The 18510-nt window shown below is 34.2% G+C and overlaps 1 protein-coding gene across 5 annotated transcripts in view; it reads left to right on the forward strand.

The window, feature by feature from the left end:
• The window catches only part of LOC150101484 (uncharacterized), a 113087-nt gene that overhangs the window by 75046 nt on the left and 19531 nt on the right, over positions 1 to 18510 (forward strand). For all 5 annotated transcript variants that reach the window (XM_090400004.1, XM_090400003.1, XM_090400007.1 and 2 more), the window contains 2 exons: positions 1298 to 2026; positions 12791 to 12936. In XM_090400004.1, coding sequence (XP_090256130.1) covers positions 1298 to 2026; positions 12791 to 12936 — 875 coding nt within the window. The remainder of the gene's footprint in view (positions 1 to 1297; positions 2027 to 12790; positions 12937 to 18510) is intronic.

Raw genomic sequence — 18510 nt, forward strand, 5'->3', positions numbered from 1 at the left:
TGAAAGAAAACTAAATGTTAAAGGAAAACTAAACACAGAATGTTTTACATCAATTTATTAATTTCTCTTATCTCGAATACATTCCTTTTTATTCAAAGATTTTCAAAAATACATATTTTGGGATGGGTAATATGCAGTACTTTTCTCCCATCCAATGTGTTTTTATGAAGTAAAACAAAGGAATCTTGAAAAAAGACAAAACAAAACTGAAGCCTACTTGCAAAAGTAAAACACAAGTTTGAGTATATTATTTTGAATCTGAATTTCATAACCATCATTTGATGTGCTTTCTGGTTCAATAATCTTCTGTATTGCTGCTTTCAAGTCCTTTATGAAACAGTCAGTTAGACTGTTACCTGTTTGAGTATATTATTTTAAATCTGAATTTCATAACCATCATTTGATAAAACATTGATAAAACACAAATTTTTTGACACTAGCTCATGCACTATGGGCTCACAACTCTTGTTGACCATTGTTTTCATTTGAAATAATTCAATGGCTCTTGGTCTTCAGTATTATGTAGCTGTTTAAATAAGTTGCAAGCAATTTCTGTAATGACTTGAAACTTCAATAAAATTTAGTTAAGGGGAGACATCTCTACCAATATATTTTAACTGCTACTTGTATTACCCCTTAGGGATATAATTATATATTATATACCACTTCAATATAGATTTATAGTAATAATCAGTATTGTCTTTTGAGTTAAAAAAATAAACTGCATGGGTTATGAGCTGCTGAATTCTGGACAAATATTATTATTATTATTATTTGACACCTCCAGGGAGTCCAAAGACTAATCGAGAGAGAGAGAGTGTGCCAACAGCATTGAACGATTTGTCCCCTTCCAACTACTAACCACGCTCAAACTTACTTAACTGAGCCATTAGTAGCAGAGGCTCTACCAATCGACCAACCTTTGCCGACAAAATTATATTGAAATGTGAATCAAAATGTTACTGATGATAGACAAACTTCTATGATTGAAATAATTTTTTTAAAAATATTTTATAATACATTAAGTATTGGGTTAAAGTTGCTCATTATGGGTTCTCTAGTGTGAATTCTTAAAGATTATATAGTATAAAGCACACCAAGTATAAGATTTCTGCTATATGTAACAAACGTGGATAATTTGTGACTTCCAAGATAAAAGTATTTTGCTGGTTGACTAATTAGTTTATGTAAGTTAAATGTGTCTTATGGCATTCATTAGGTAGCCTGGTCCTTAGAAAAATGGTACTTATAACTTCCATGTTGAGTCTTTATTTTAACTTTGAAAATATTGTTTCAGGAACATAAAGAAGATGGGCAGAATAATTCTGATGCTAAGACCACTGATGATGGTGGTGATTCTAAAGAATCTGTAGGAACAAGTGAAGAAAAAACTGAAGAAGAAAAGGATGATTTAGTCAAAAAGGGTGAAACTGAAAGTGCTACTTCAGGTGATGCTCCAACTGATATTGTTGAAGATAGTCCAGATAGAGAAACAGCAAAAGATATCAAAACTGAGAAAAATCAAGCATCTTCAAATGAACCGCAAAGCCCTGATCAGTCACAGACTGTTGCAGAAGCTGTAGAAACAGCTAGTGAGTCAATAGCTAATGAACCAAAACCTGAAAATGAAAATTGTCCTGTTTCTAATGCAGAATCAAGCATAGAAGAAAAATCTGAATTAAACCAAACTGAACAGAGTCATAACAAAGATCAGTGCCAAAATGAGATCAAAGATGCAACAGAAATAGAACCTCCTACAACTACATCACTTCCATCACCTGCAGAAACCACTTCCATACCTGATAATGTGCCTTCTGCAGATTCCCCCAAAGGAGAAGACTTGCAGACTTCAGAGTTGAAAATAGAAAATGAAGTCGTGAACTCCCATTCTCCTGAAATACAGGAGAATGGTGTGGATGAAAGCGAAGAAAAAGGAGCTGGGGAACAAACCGATGTGCCTCAAAGTAAGGAGGAAATTATTACTGAAGCTAGTCAAGAAGTTGTGAAAGAAGTTCCTGCAGAACAGGCAAGTAAAAGCCTTTGAATAATAATAATGCTGTTGTAGCTAATATTTAATATGATATAGTTTTTAATATTTAAATTTTTAGTATATGAATTTACCATACATAGATACAGATCAACATGTATATTTAAGTTTTTACATACAGAAAATTTGGAGCAGGATGGAAATGGCCTATATTAGAGAGATGTGCCGCACAGTGGGAGAGTAGTGGGAAAATTTAAAACTGCAGATTAAAAAAAAAAAAAAAAAAAGGTCCATTTGAAAATGCCCTGTTCTGAGCTTAAACTTAAATTTAACCCAATGAACAATACTAGTCATTAAAGATCATATATATTTTGCAAATAAGCTCACCAGTTGGTATTATTATGCGGCCTCATCCTTGATTCCCTGAAAGATTTTAGGACAACTCATCGAGGAAGAGTTTCTTTCAGCCCCCCCCCCACAAAACACTTATGACATGTTTATTGAAAAAAACACTTAACATTTGCTTGTAGCTCATCACATACACACACAAAAACCATGGAGAAGAACCAGGATCTCGCATGCTTCCTGACCATACCTTAACTCAGCTTTGAAGGATGACAACCAAGTTCTCTCTTACCTACTATTAGCTGTAAACTTAACTTGTGCTTATAATGTAAGATCTCTTACCAACTTAAATGACCTCACTTCTGTCTGTTACTCACTTTGAAAACACTTTCCACAAGCTGTAGTCATATGGATAATTTTGTAGGTCAGATGTCATCATGGTTATCCGTCATTGGATTTTTTTCATTTGTCTCCTTATCTTCTTTGTTTTTTTATGCTTTTCCCATTTCTGTGTTTGATACAAGGAAATTTTAGATGAGAAACAAAATAATTATCATATTGTCAAGACAAAGAGAATCAAAAGGTTGCGAGATAGGATATAATGATTGTCGCATGAACTCCAAGTGGGAAAATTGTGAAATATGCCACCAAGGTTGGATGCAAAAGAAGTGATCAGATCTAGCAAATTAATGGTTATCTGTCAGTATGTTTTTGGTTGTTATATGATAGACCAAAAGAATTGGCATAATAATGTGTATAGTACTCTTATGCCATTTAGATTACTTTTATGTTAAGGCATTTGGGAGGTGGAAAGAGAGAAAAATGTGAAATAAAATGGAAATGGGAGCTATTAGTGTGAAATGGCTGAAGGAGTTCTGCCTACTCCCTTTGAGAAATAAATGTGAGAGGATTTCATTTTGCAGTGCATGGGGGAGGAGAAATGCAGTGCAAATAATGTAACAATACAATTTTTGTAGAAAAGCCTCAAATGAAGTAGGATCTCAGTTATGCTTTTTTCTAATGTTAAGAAGAATGAAAATAAAGGAAAAGAATTTGTGGCATTGGTCAGTTCAGTTTATCCAAAAAATTGGCATAAGTTGATACCAGGTTGGTAAGTATGGAAATTTTTTTAAAAAAAATGATTCCCCATCTTGCTTTGTTAAACACAAGTGCGCACCAAGCATAATTGCTGTTTGGGTGCAGGATTTCTCTCTGTAGTACTGCTTTCTCAGACTTGTTTTTCTTGTTTCATTTACCCAACTAAAAGTTGAGGTAAATGAAACGAGCAGTGACAGACCAGTAGTAGATGATAATCAAAAAGAATGCAGACAGGAGCAGCTATCAATACTTGAAGTAGAAATAGCTATCAAAATTCTGAAATGTGTAAAAAATTGGAGTGGATGTTTGAACGAAAATGCTCCATTATGGAGATATAAGTTTCATGCTGGCTGTAATGCATAATTCAGAAGATTGAATTCCAAATGACTGGAGTAAAGCTGTCATAGTGTACCATCTATAAAAAAGTGAAATAAAATAAAATGTAAGAATTACAGAAGAATTTCCTTACCGAGAGTTGTTTCAGGTGAAATTTATGCAAGCATATTTGAAGAGATTAAGAAAACAAAACTTGGGGAAAAAAGAACAATCAGCATTCAGGCTAAAAAGGGTTAAGATCAGATTTTTACTTTGTGAAAATTAACAATACATAATGTGTGTTAAGCTATAAGTTAGCAGTTAGAATTGAAGGAGGTGCTTAAGGATGTTTTGATATAAAACAAAAGATGTGTGTGCACGTGTGCTCACACACGATCTCCACTGTTACTTATCTGTATGGATCACATTATGAAATGAAGTGGCATTAAACTTGACTGTTTAATTAAACCAAAATTGGCTCTTTACTTTATGCAGATAACAAACTTACATAGGAAATCAGCAGTAAAAAGACCAAAACTGAAAACTGAAAATAGGTAAGAATGCAAAACTTCATCTGCATTCTCAATGGAGAATCCATAGAACAGGTTAGATTTTGGTCAATTTTAGTGAAGATGGCAAATTTAAATATGGAAATAAGCAAAATAAGAGAAGCTGGCATTGGTAGTGAGCCGACTGAATAAGAGAAATAAGCCAAAACACTAAATTTGCAGTATATAATATGGTGTTCAAACTAATTTTAAGTTATAGATCTGAATGTTGGGTTAGAAATAAGTTTATCAAACATTTCTTGTGAAAGTGCTGCTCAGTGAGAGTTTGGAAGTACAAAATCAGGGAAACTACAATAATTTGGTGGATACGTATGTATTTGCATGTGAGCATGGGTCCAGGCAATCTAGAAGCTAGTATGTGGGAAAGTGATCACATGATGCTAAATGTAGCAATCCAATTTAACTTTAGTCGGCTAAGTAACACAAGGTATAAGGGAGGATGGGGTAGTTTATGTATACTAATGCCAGAAGTATTCGAAATAAGGTCGAAGAGCTTTTGGCAATGTTAAGCACAACTTGGCCAGAAGTTATAGGCATTAGTGAGACGTAGTTGACTGAGGATGATATAGCCATAGGAATAGAATGAAAGGGATAGTGTCTTCAGAGAGCACAAAGGACAGAATGGGAGAGAGGATTTGTTAATGATAGCAAAGGAATTAAAGCCAAAAAAAGGTGTGTAAGTGTACATCACTGGAACAGGGACTCAGAGGGCAGTCTGTTGGAAGTTACCTGGTGTGAGATAGAGGCCAACAGGACTAAATATGTAATTGGTTGCTGCTGTAATATGGGTGCATGTAGATGACATGCATTCATAAATTACCATGATGAGTACAAATCGATTTAATTATTATGGAGATTTCAACTATACAGGCAGGGAAGGAAATGGAATTTATATAGCTGCTGAGAGATAATTACCTGATGCAACATGTAATGAAGGGGGCACGTGGTTCAAGAGTGCTTGATCTGATCATTGCATCAGAGAATTTAACACTAACCAATCTAGCTAGGTTGCCTTTGTTTGGAGAAAGTGATCATTGTAGTTTTGACCTGGGAGATTGTCAGTCATGAATTTTCTATTAAGAAGGGATATATGTGGAACTTCAAAACAGGTGATTATGATAAGCTGAAGAGAAAGCTTTCAGCAGAGCAATGGCATAAGAACTTGGAGAGAGAGATGTTGTTGGTGTATGGGAGGTGGTCAAGAGGGTGTTTGAAGAAAGCAGTATCTGAATGTATACCTAGAATCAGAAGGATAAATCAGGTAGAAGTTAGATGGATGAATAGCTTCATTAAGCAGGAGTTGCACATGAAGAAAAGGTTGTGGAGGTATTATAAAAACAAGGTAATCAGCATCCCCACAAGCAGTATAATGTACAGACAAGAATGGTGAGGAAGGCCAAAGCTAGTTATGAGCGAAATCTAGCTGATGAGGCCAGAAGAAACCCTAAGAACTTCTTTGCTGTTTGGAAAGTAAAAGGAGGAATGACTATGGAAAGATGACTTTGAAAAGTGGTGATGTTGGGGAGGTAACAGAACTAAACCAAATAGTTTAGTTCTGTTACCTCCTCAATTCAAGTTGAATTGAGTGAACATTTTGCAGGGGTGTACCATCTAGGTTGTGACATTGCAGTGCCATATGTGACATTGATTGATAGAATACAGGTTGAGAAATGGAGGTGCTTAAAATATTGCAGAATCTCAATACAGACACTGCCATGAGATTAGATGGCATGTTGGGCCCACATTATTATGAGAATGTGCAAGAAAGTTATCAGCTTCTCTGACCAAGCTGTTTCATTTAATCCTCAGTAGTGGGAAGGTGCCAGTGGAGTGGAAAGAGTGTAAAATAGTCCTATTACATAAAGGAGGCTCTAAGACAGAAATAGTAAATTACAGGCCAGTCAGCATCTCAGGAGTGGTAGTTAAGGTATTGGAGAAATTGGTGAAAGAATTGGATGGATATGACTATAAGGGACAACATGGTTCTGTGAAGGGTCTTGCCATAGTAATTTGCTTACTTTTTTATAATCAAGTGACAGGTGAAGTTGGATAAGGGAAATGGCTACTTAATGATATTGCTAGATTTTGCAAAAGCATTTGACAAGATTCCACATAGAATGCTTGCTTAAATTGGAGCAAATGGGAATGGATATGAATCGGCGATTTGGATTAGAGGATGGCTGATGGACAACTGTCAAAGAGTGGTTTATGGAGGAGTTGTCTCCAGGAGAAGGCAAGTGACCAGTGGTGTACCACAGGACTCTTTACTTGGTTCTCTGTTGTAATTTGCATATCAATGATATAGGAAATGATATTGACAAGAAATATTCAGTTGTTTGCTGCTGATGCTAAACAGGTAAGAGTAGTGATAATGACGGTGCTGCAGAGATCCTGCAGGAAGACTTAGACTTGCAGTATGGGCAAAGGTAAATGGCTCAGTTTAGCATGCCCAAGTGTAAGGTGCTGCACTTTGGGAAGGGTTCAGAAGTGTGTGCTATATCGATGTAACTGAACTGCAGGAAACTAATGAGGCCAAGGACTTGGGTGTGATTGTGGACAGGAAGTTTATATGAAGGGCATATTGCAAAGGTAACCAAAACAGCAGATCAGATATTGTGGTTGTTGAAGAACACTAACAAGCAGGGATAGAGAGGTTATTTTTCCCCTAAGGTTGCATCTGGAATACTGTACACAGATCTGGACTCCCATATTCCATGGTGATCAAGGTATGGAGAGTGGCAAGTGAGAAAGATTATGGCAGGTCTGTGGAATGCTCTCTATGAGAATAGATTGTGGTTTTTGAAGCCTACAGTATGTAGGCTGAAAAATTAGCTGATAGGTGGAAAAAGAGGAAACCTGATAGAAGCATTTAAGTTATTAAAGGAGTTTATAGAATTGACATTGATACAGTTTTCAGTAAATGGCAAGAAGGGAGAGAACAAGGAGGCACCAATGGAAGTTATATAAGAGTGTTAGGACTAGGTTTTTTGCCTAGTGGTGAATGGCTCGATTGGGTTGTGAGAGGTGGTTGTGAGTGCTTCATCAGTGAATGAGTTTAAGCAGAATGATAGTTATTGTGTGAATAAATGATGAGTCTTCTGACTCCATGGAGATACTATATAATAATAATTTTTCCATCCTTTGGCAGCTGTTCACTCCTAATCTTTTCTAAAAAAAGATAGGGGACTAAGCAGATGGCATTCATGGTAGGATCATATTAAAATGAAAATATTATAAATAAACTTGATACAGTTTGCATTCAAAATGCACAGGTAATCTAAGGTAGAGAAAAGGTTAGTACAACAGGAGTGTTTGATGGCAAGATAACAAAGATACAGAGGAAGACTTTGATGTTGTTGTATTGATGTCCTAGAAGAAAGACAGAATAGAAAATCTGACAATAATGAAATGTTACAAGTGACAGGCTAATTTGGAAGAAAGCTGTTGATGGGAGATTAGTAATAGTGTAAACTTAATTATGTAGTACTGTTGTAGTATTCTGTATGACTCTTTGATAGTGCATGTCAGGAATTTGATAATGAATAGTAGAGAATTTATAATAAACAGTTGAAACTAGGTTATCAGCTAATTAAAGTATCCAATGATGGTGAACAACAGTCCTTTTGATCACACTGAATGAATTAAAAAAACATTAATAAATCTTAAAAAATAAAGGCTGTTTTAGAGAATTATATCTGAGGTTCTGCTAAGTGTTGAAGTAATGATAGTATATCAAAATTAGAACTTGTTTTCACTCTTTTGGGTTTGATTTATCAATGGATGGAAAAAATTAATTTGAATTCTGGAAATACTCATATGTTCACTCTGCCTAGATTGTTATGATGCCCTTCTCTTTTAATCAGAATTTAGATCTATCATGTGGATTCCTTTCTACAGATTAGGAAAGACTTTCACTAGAGTAGTATAGTATATAGCTATTTATGTGCATTTTCTCTTTCGGTGATAGTAATGGATCACAGTACATAAGTCAGTGGCATCTGTCGTTTGTTAAAATCATGTTTTGTATAAAATTTCTTTGGAAATAATTGGGTACCTGCAAGAATAATTTCTAATTTCTTTTTATCTTGGAATCTTAAAAAGGAAGGCATTGTTAAAAGAATGACAGCATTATGCATGGCTAGGTTGTTTAATTTTTTTCCTTCTAGAAGATGTTAAAGTATTCAGTTATGTTTAATCCAGGAAAGTTAACCAGAAAAGTAGCTTGTGAGTGGCCTATTGGGACATCATTTCAATGAATGTGTAAATTTGATTTGCAAATACTTTCTACAAACCATTGCAGAAACTTTTCAAATAAAAATTGTGAGTGACCTTGTTTTTCCAGACTTTCATATTCTTTGTCCAGAGTTCGTATTGGCTATCTTTTATTAGATGAGAGGTTTACAGGAAGTGTAGAAGTTGACTGTTAATATCCATTACTTGAGAAATTATTGAGTGTAAGCAAGAAGATGGTAAGAGTTTATCATCCTCGTTTAAGAATAGGTTGACATGGACCAATTTCCAAGCAGCATGATTTTAAATATCAGAGTAGTTTGGCCTGTATACTGCAATATATGTAGTTAATTTGATACACCTGGAAATTACCATGAGGGAAGAATCTTTGACATATTTTACAGCTTAGTTAGGCTGGCCAAGTAATTAGTACTGAATGTTACAGTATATGTCGTCTTTTTTTTTTTTTTTTTTTTTACTGTTACCATATTGGTTTAGGGAATGGTTATGTATTTTCAAAAATACATCACCAATTGTATTCAGTACTCTTTTACTTGCAACACAGATTTCGTGCAGTCATCTTGATGCCTGTGCAGAGAGCCTTGATACCGAAATAGGGCCATAAGAATGTTGCCTGATTTGCAGCATAATACAATTATTTAGTGAATATACTAAGAAATGCATTTCTGACAAATTATAAAGGAAATAGCTTTTCACAACTAACAGATCAGCAGTGGTGCAGGAACATTTTAAAAATACAACTCTTTTACCACTATATAGTAACTAGCGACCTTTCAATTATTTGTGAACGTACCTTCAGTTAACCAACCCTTGAATTGGTTAGTGTGTGTGTGTGTGTGTGTGTTAAATGGCTTCTAGTGCAGTAATTGTTGTACCTTCAATTACTTGACAGGCAATTGAAGAGTTGAATAATTGAGATATTACTGTAGTTGAAAATTTAAGCTATTCTATAGAATTAATTTAATGGCTAGCACATTCATGTAGCCTGTATTATTTAATAGTTTGTATTCAGTCACACTCCTTCTGATTAAAAATTTAATGAAAAACACTTCACTAATTTTTGTGAAAACAGTTTACACAATATTTCAACAAAACTGAATGTTATCAAAGCAAACATTCATATCTATTAAATAATTTAGCACCTGTGTAGCTCAGTGGAAATGGCACACAACGTTCATGGTGCTAGGCTGCCCCTGAAGAAAGAACGTTCGTAAGTTATATTCTAGTCACTGACTAGAGTAAAAACCAGAATTTTTGTCAGCCTGGTTGGCCGAGTGGTTAGCATATCCGCTCTCCAACCAAAAGGCTGCAGGTTCGAATTCCGCCGTGGGCATGGATGTTTGTGATTGTCTGTGAATATACTAGTTGGTGGTGGGCAGTAGATGGCATTGTTGTAGTTGTTGTTCATTGTATTTGGTGGATTTGAGCAGTGGAGACAGAGTTGTAGAGTAGGTGCCATCCCTTGATGAGTGTTTGGACTTCCTGGAGGTGTTACGTAATAATAATGATTTAATTAACTTAGTAGATATGGATATTCCCCTAAATCCTTCAATTTTCAAAATCTAATAATACAAATACAGATGAAACAAAAAAATCTTGGATTTTTCATCCTGCAAAACTAAAACTGGCTAGAATACAACTAGTGCCCTCATAGTGGTATTTGTTTTGGTCATAATCCAAGTAGATGAAATACAGAAATTCAGGTAGTGGAAACCTGATTAAAATATTTATGGGCCACCTTCATACGATTAGTAAACTTTAATTAATTTCAACTTGGTATACCTACTGAAATAGTAGATAAAGGCAGAATGATTGTTTTATTTATATATATATATATATATATATATATATTTAACTTTGTATACACATTATATTCAGCTGAAACAGCTTCAGCATGCTTTAACCACTTTACTGGCCATTATGGATCAAATATGCATCCTCATACGCTTCGTATCCATTATATATTTCAATGTAATATAAATGGTATTACAATTTTAATATGCACTTCACATATAGACGTTTTGGCCGGTAGCGTGGTTAAAGACACACTTTGTTATGAATTTTTTTCCAATAAAAATTTGTAGAAGTAAATTTATGTTAATGTAATAATAAAATGCAGATGTTTGCAAGTTGACCTTAATTCTAAATAATTTCAGATGTTACAAATGCGGAATATATTTAACAGTTCTATAAAAATAAATGGGTTACACATAATAGTATAAAAATATATCTCACTGTTATAGAAATTGACAATTTTTAAACACCTTTTCAGTTGAAGGTGAGTTAGTTTACCTCATTCAGAGGTAACAAGTTTTTGTGCTTGTAATGAATCCTTGGAGGTATTATGCAATAAATTATTACTAATACTATCCAGGAGAGAGCACTAGTTAATAAATGAATCCTCTTGTAACTCTTACCATTCATAGGCCTTGTTTCTGTCTTTTCCATAGGTATTTTCAAGGATGCTGAACTACATTCCTCTTTCCTTTCAGCATGTAAAAACATGAGCAGTTGCTGGTTAACATACACCATATCGGCCAGCCTGGTTGGCCGAGTGTATCTTAGTGTATCTGCTCTCCAGCCAAAAGGCTGCAAGTTCAAATCCTGCCATGGGCATGGATGTTTGTGATTGTCTGTGAAAATACTAATGGTGGTCAGTGGTAGATGCCGTTGGTGTAGATGATAAAGGTAGTTACGGTTGGTGGAGACAGAGAGGTGTAGAGTAGGTGCCCTCCCTCGATGAGTCTTTAGGCTCCCTGAATTGTTATGTAATAGTATACAGTTTTAGACTTCAAACTTACTAAACCATTTTTCCATTCTCTTTTATTTTGTCTACCTTTCTTCTAATTACACATTTCCTCAAGTACTATGGCCCACAGCTATTTTAAGAGACATTGAGTTCCTTCTTTCTCCTTAACACTTAATCTCCCATGTGGTATGTTTGTGTGGTTGGATTTACAATCTAAAAAAAAAAGAAAATGAAGTTATCAGATTTTTATTAGTGATAGTTTGGTTATTTTTGATAGTACTACTAAAATGTAAAATATTATTAATTGTAGAATGCTATTGAGATAAAGTGCTTTATTGTTCTCACACTTTGATTAGTATTTTGCTTATATGGGATCTAATTATGTCCAAATAACATACAATCATTAAGAGTTAATTATTTCTTTCGTCTTCTTAACAAAAAGAGAAAGCAATGCATAGTATATTATCATTATGCAGCACCTCCTTTGAATCTCAGGACTCATTTTAACCTAGTCTACTAATTTTCCTTGCACATGTATTTTTCAGTTAATTGCACATGTTATCTGGCTGACTGGTCAGACATGTCATGAACTGAAACAAATGTTTCATTTCATGACATGTTTGACACAAAGCCACAATATGCATTTGTTGCTGTCATTATTTTGCTGTAAGATAAAGTATTAATAACAGAACATATTTGCTTAATTTCATGTTAATAAGTAAATATGATCATATATATAAATCTTCCAACAATAAATATTCTTACCATGGTAAATTATGTGGTTCAGATGTGCTAGAAATGTATGCACCATTGTAAATTTCTTTTCTTCAAATGATACAAATGACTGTTTGAGTGGCCAAAACATGAGAATTTCATCATTGTATTCAGAAAGAAGGAACTGTAATTTCTTTTTACACTTCTGAGATTTTTTGGGTATTGCAATTAATGTAAAGTTTTTAGGTTGCATTTGTGCAACTTCTGGTCACTTTTCTTATTATTTTAGCATTTAGAAATTATCTCTTGATAGTTGCTTCTGAAGTTTCTCAGGAACATGATCCACAATTGTGGTTTCAAGTGAAAACACCAATTTCTGCCGTTCCATGATAATATCTCAAAACTTCATTGTTTAAAATTGCTATGTGGACTTGGTTGGGTTGTTTGTAATTATGGCAAAAACAACTAATGCTATGAGGGCAGTATATTATGTATGTTAATTGTATGTTTGTTTTCCAGTTTTGAGGGATGAACTTTTTTTTTCATTAAACCTTTACAACTTCATACAAAATCATTTGTATTTGATGTTTATTACACTAAATACAACACTGGTTTATATATATTTTTACATTTTTCTTGTAATTTTTCAAATGGATACTTTCTGTTATATCCCTTTGGTCCATTTAGGTCATCTATACATGACCATTTTTGTGTTTTTTTTATAAACTCAGCTGTTTATTAAGATTTCTTTTTTGTTAGCAGAATGGTACTGTGAATGGAGAAATAGCAGAAGAGGAGAAATCAAATATGACAGTACCAACTGAACTTACATGGGAACATGGAGGCACAGAAGTTTCAGTTTGTGGAGATTTTAGCAAATGGATAGACCAGCGTCCTCTTAAAGAAAAGTAAGAAAGTTTCATATTTTTAGCATTTTTTTCTTTTTTTGTTATTTTATTAGGATGCATGTTTTTAATTTATGAGTAAGGAGGTCGTCCACATATGACCAAATCTATTAAATATTATGTGGATAGGAGAAAACTAAGAAAGCATTTCTGACATTTATTACCTCAAACTTTCATTGACAACAGGATTTATCAGATTCTGTATCTTCTTGATCTTGCCTACATTAATTAACAAAAAAGGTGAAAATAGTTTCAGAATTACTGAGATCAAGAAATGAATCAGAAGAATTATTTAATAAAGTTTTTTCTAGTGTTTTTTTTTTATATGCATACATAAATTTGTATAAATACTTAAGTTTTTATGTGTATATACATATATTTAAGACAGACCAATATGAAAACTTCATGAAGAGAAAACAAAATTGAGGATAATTAACTGTTTATGCAGCACTGTGAAAGACTTTGGCATTTCCATGCCATCATATATAATTCGATATTGTATTCATAAATCTGATTCAAGGCAGCAAAAGCTTATAAAGCATTGATGTTCAGAATAGAGCATCCCTGTGGTATAGACATCTTTTGGCCTGTATGAAACAGTATTTTGACTAATTTTTCTCTTATTCTATATAAATTTATTCAGTTGACTTTGTACCATACCAGCTTTGCTTATTCTATTGTCTTTCTGCAATTGTCATCTATACTAAACATTATCCATAAATAGTTGAAAGTTTTACTTGTTCTGAAAGGTTTACTTGTTCTGTAGGTTTTCTCCATTCAGCCTGCAGCTGATTTTTAATGCCCTACATATTTTCAGTGTTTATTGCTGATTTTCATGCCTAATGTGTTACAGCAGCTGTTCAATTTAGTTAAGGAATTCTGCAAACTTGTATTGGATTTATTTAAGAATATAACATCATTTACAAAGAGCTGAGATTAACATCTCCAATTTTGATATCAGGCCTAATGCCAGTTTTCTTCATATGATGAATAATAGGTGGAAGTAAGCATAAAAACAAAGGTGCACACTAATTTTATATCAAACCATCTTCAATTATCTCCTGCAGTTCTAAATGCTGACTTATAACTTAAATATAGATTACATGTTGCATAATATAAAGCTCAGTCTATATATAATTATTTTGAACAGCTTTTCTTGTGGCACTTCATCATGCCTTTTTGGAATCCACAAGAATTATATACAGATCCTTGTTATATTCTCATGATTTCTCAACTGTTTCATAAAGCAAAAATCTGATCTTGACTACCTCTAATTTGGTCCATCCCCAGCTTGATCTCAAAATTTTGCTTCTACAATTTTTCTTAGCCTCTTCTAAGGTCTGCTTGAATTAATCTCACTAAGGAAATTCCTCTGTAATTCTCACATTTTTTTTTTTTTAGATGGATATTATGAGATCTTTACTTTAGTCTTCCACAATTCAACCTTCTGATCAGGCACTGCTAAATTATGCACTGCAGCCATTGTAAAACTTTTCTACCTTTTACATTTGAGCATTTATGTTAAGTATCTATTTCAGTTGCCTTTCCATATTCCAAGTTTTTGAGATCTTTTCTACCTAAAGTATTGATATATAATCTGGATTGCTTTTCTCTTGAATATTTTCTACCACTGTTGTAGAAAGTTTTTATCACCCTGTTATAATTTAAATTAAAATGGCTGAGAAATTATATTTAAACAATTAAACAAGAATATAATTTCTTAGCCAGTTTAATTTAAATTATAACCAGGTGGAAAAACTTTACAACTATCTCTAACCCAAAATAATTAATAGGGTTTATACACCTTTTCGTTACTTGTATATAGAAAATATGATTTCTGCATTACTTACTTCATCATTGGTAGGATCTCTACTGTTTTCAATCTATGTAGCAGACATCCCTCTGAACCCAAGAACAACATTCACTGCATTATATGCTGATGATACTGCATTGATGTCAAGTTCACTGAGCCCAAAACTGGCAACTAAAAGACTATAAAATAGCATACACACTTTAGAAAAGTGGATGGCAGACTGGAGGATCCAAGTTAACCCCCAGAAAAGCTCAGCCATACTGTTTACTAGAAAGAAAATCCATACCATGGAGGATATTTATTTATTTGGGAGTAAAGATTCCATGGCAGACTGAAGTTAAATATCTTGGAGTGATTCTTGATAGTAAACTCCTATTCAGCAAACATATTAGTTACATTTCCTCAAAGACATCCAACGTCTTAGCACAGCTCTACCCTATGATCAACAGACAAAGTAAACTGGACATGCAAACAAAATTAACAATTTACAAGATGGTAATTAGACCGGTTATCACTTACGCATCCCCAGCTTGGAGCCACACCGCAAATTCTAACATTCTAAAACTTCAGAGATTACAGAATAAGTGCCTGAGGATGATTCTGGATGTCCCCTGGTTCATAAGAAACACCCAGATCCATAGAGAAGTTAATATCCCTTATATCTCTTCCTTTCTCATAAATCTAGCTGAGAAGTTCTTTACCAAGACAAGTAACCATCCAAACCCATTAATCAAGGAAGCCTCGGAATATAATGAAGAAGAAATCTACAAATTTAAAAGACCAAAATCTATTTTAAGTTCAGCTGAACACAACTAACTTCACTGTCCTCAATGGGCGAGCATATAGCTCACAAACACTCCATTCAAAGTTCTTCCATTACAAGACAAAGGGGAATATGAAAAGCAATTTTGCTTCACCCATCTAGCCAGAAATGTTAATGTTAATGTCATCATTGGTATCTTTTCTGGGTATGGCTTCCACTGATTGGATTACAATAAAGCTCGAAACTGGTCTGATTAGTAGCCCTTCTTATAATGCATAGCATTATATGTCCAAAAGGATGTGTACTTTGTATTATAGGATTATAAGGCAATTGTGAAATCATTAGTCTGTGTAGAAGAAGCTAAGTCATGAAGATATCTCAAATGCAAACTTTGTTTGCTTATTATTGGAAAAAAGGATTAAACAATAATATAATTCTTGTTTTTTTTCTCTCCTTGCAGACTACTTCACCAAATGCTTTTCTGGCTGAATTAGTCATTTTCTTCAGTGTGCCATAGTCTGCAAGGCTTTTATCGTCATTTTCAAACTTTCACTTTTTTTTTCTATTAATATTTATGCATTTGAGTCTACAGTTCATCTTTGAATGCTTTTAGACTGATTATTGTTAAAAAGGCTTGTACATATTTTCTTCTTAGTATGGCATTTTTATACTGCTCAAAACTGAATAGTGATCACTTATTTCTAACTCCTGTAAACTCTATATCCTTAAACCAGTGGAAGGATCTTGTCAACAAGACATAACAGAGCAGAATCAGATTAATTATTTCTTGTCTTCTCCATGTGAATTTGGGTATATTAATGATTAGTCCATACCTGAACACAATTCCAGCATGTACTTGCCATTATTATTAGCCTTCTTTTCTCTCATTTTTGGCAAAACATATTTATATCCTATTCATTTCCTAATTTGCTATTCAGATTTCCGACAAGAACCAATTTTGTAAGCTGCCTTCTCTAATGGCTTGCAAAATTCCTTCATTTCTTCCTTATTAGAACATTCCTTGCACCATAAGCTCAAATAATTCTCATTGTCCAGTTTATCATTTTGATCTTTGCCCACATCATTGCCTTTTATATCAGTTCCACATACTGAGATTGAGACACATAGCATATGTGTGGACAGACTACTTGATATTTTCTGCAGGTCAACATTATCTGCATGTTCAGTGTTGAATACTATAGCTACTTATTTTATTTTTTTTCATATTATTATTGCTTGAATAAAACATCTTCTATTTCTTATTTTAAAAAGCTCTCGTTTTTGTCATCATTATTTTGGTAACACCAATTATGTCAACATGGTACTTCACTAACTGTTCTGCCAGTTCTACTTCTTTCCCATTGATACTTCTTACCTTCATGGTGCCTATATTAAATTCTGCTGGTGTTCCACTAGCTGACTTCACTGGCCTTGATTGATCAAACAAAAACAAAGTCTTGTTTAATTGAGTGATGCCCCAGCTACCATGACATTTCATTTCATCTTGTTGTACCATTATTGTTTTGGTTTAAGCCAATACTTGAATATTCTTCTTCTTCAGCACAACAGCCCCATGTAGGGCCTTGGTCTCCCATTTTTGGGCCTCATAACTCACTATGAGGTGGGGTCGTTACCCCCACGCTCAACCATGTGTAATTGTCTGTGAAATGTTGTGTTCTTAAGACAGGTTTGCCTGCTTTGTGGGAGGAAAAACCCCAGATAAACTGGGGAGAAAAACCCTGCAGTCCATGCCCAAGACCGGCTAACTTGGCTATGTCCGAGAAAGATCCTTAGCTCCTCACGTCAGCGATGAGAATCGAATGCAGGTCACTCTTTTCCCAGGCATATAGTTGCGGAGCATGTAACCACTCAGCTAACCATGTGGACAATACTTGAATATAGTGATGGTTTAAACTGGTCAGTTAAATCCCATATTGCTAGTCCATTATCATTTTGTTCAGTATTCAGGTCGACTCCTACTAATGGACTGCATGATCTAATAGACAAACTTAGGTGTTGGACATTATTCATAACTTATTTTAATGGTATTAACAACACCAAACAAACTAATTTATAAAAAAAGATGTTTATTATAACTGGCTTATATTTTGCTGGATTTCAAACCAGCATCTTCAGAGCACAAAAGTGCATATTATAGTTTACATGCAACAATGACTAAAAAACAGTTCAAATTGTAATAGACAAAGATCTAAAGTCAAATCTGTCACCCTTTAATGTTGTGAAAAAAAAAAAAAAGTAGTATTACAGCTATGTTCTAATGATATAGCTGTTTCTACAGAACTTAAATATCTCTGTGCCATACCTTCTTGGCCAATTGCTACAATTCCTACAAAAGAATACAACATCAATATAAACGATGTGCACCACCACCTGCAGTCATCTAAACCATAACTACTGACATCATTTGATATTCCTATCATAACCCCCCAAATGTCCACCTCAACTGCCCAAACTATGCATTACACAGTTCTTTCTGCCACAGGGGTGGCATTTGTGCATTCATCAGGACCAATATATCATGTCAGAGATTGCAAAACCTCTAATCCCCCTTGCTGATCTGCTTTGACTCAAAATTTCCCCACCAAATCAGTCTTTCTTTTTTATGCAACCTCTCTGTCACTCTCCAAACTCCATTAGGCAATAAGGATGACCTTGCTATTGGGGTATTTCAACTGCAAATCATCCTTCTTGCTTCAAATTCACAACTTATATTAGTTCCCCTTCTCCAATTTCACTTTTCAAGTTGGTAGAGATGGTGAGATGTTTGCCATCAGCAATGACCTATCACATATCTTGACAGATAATCAGTCTCACTATCAGAATACCTAACAATCCCCTCCAATTTGCCAATATACTTGATCTCTTCCTTATAAGCTTCCTTTCCAAGTTTACTGTGGTGTCACTTCTCCTCTTGGTAATGCTGATCTCAACCTCATACAAATCTCTTTTTTTCACAGAACAACCTTCACCTACCAGTACA

Source organism: Typopeltis vanoorti, chromosome 11 (assembly GCF_054136105.1).
Source record: "Typopeltis vanoorti isolate ZY-2024b chromosome 11, IOZ_Tvanoo_1.0, whole genome shotgun sequence".
Taxonomy (NCBI): Eukaryota; Metazoa; Arthropoda; class Arachnida; order Uropygi; family Thelyphonidae; genus Typopeltis; species Typopeltis vanoorti.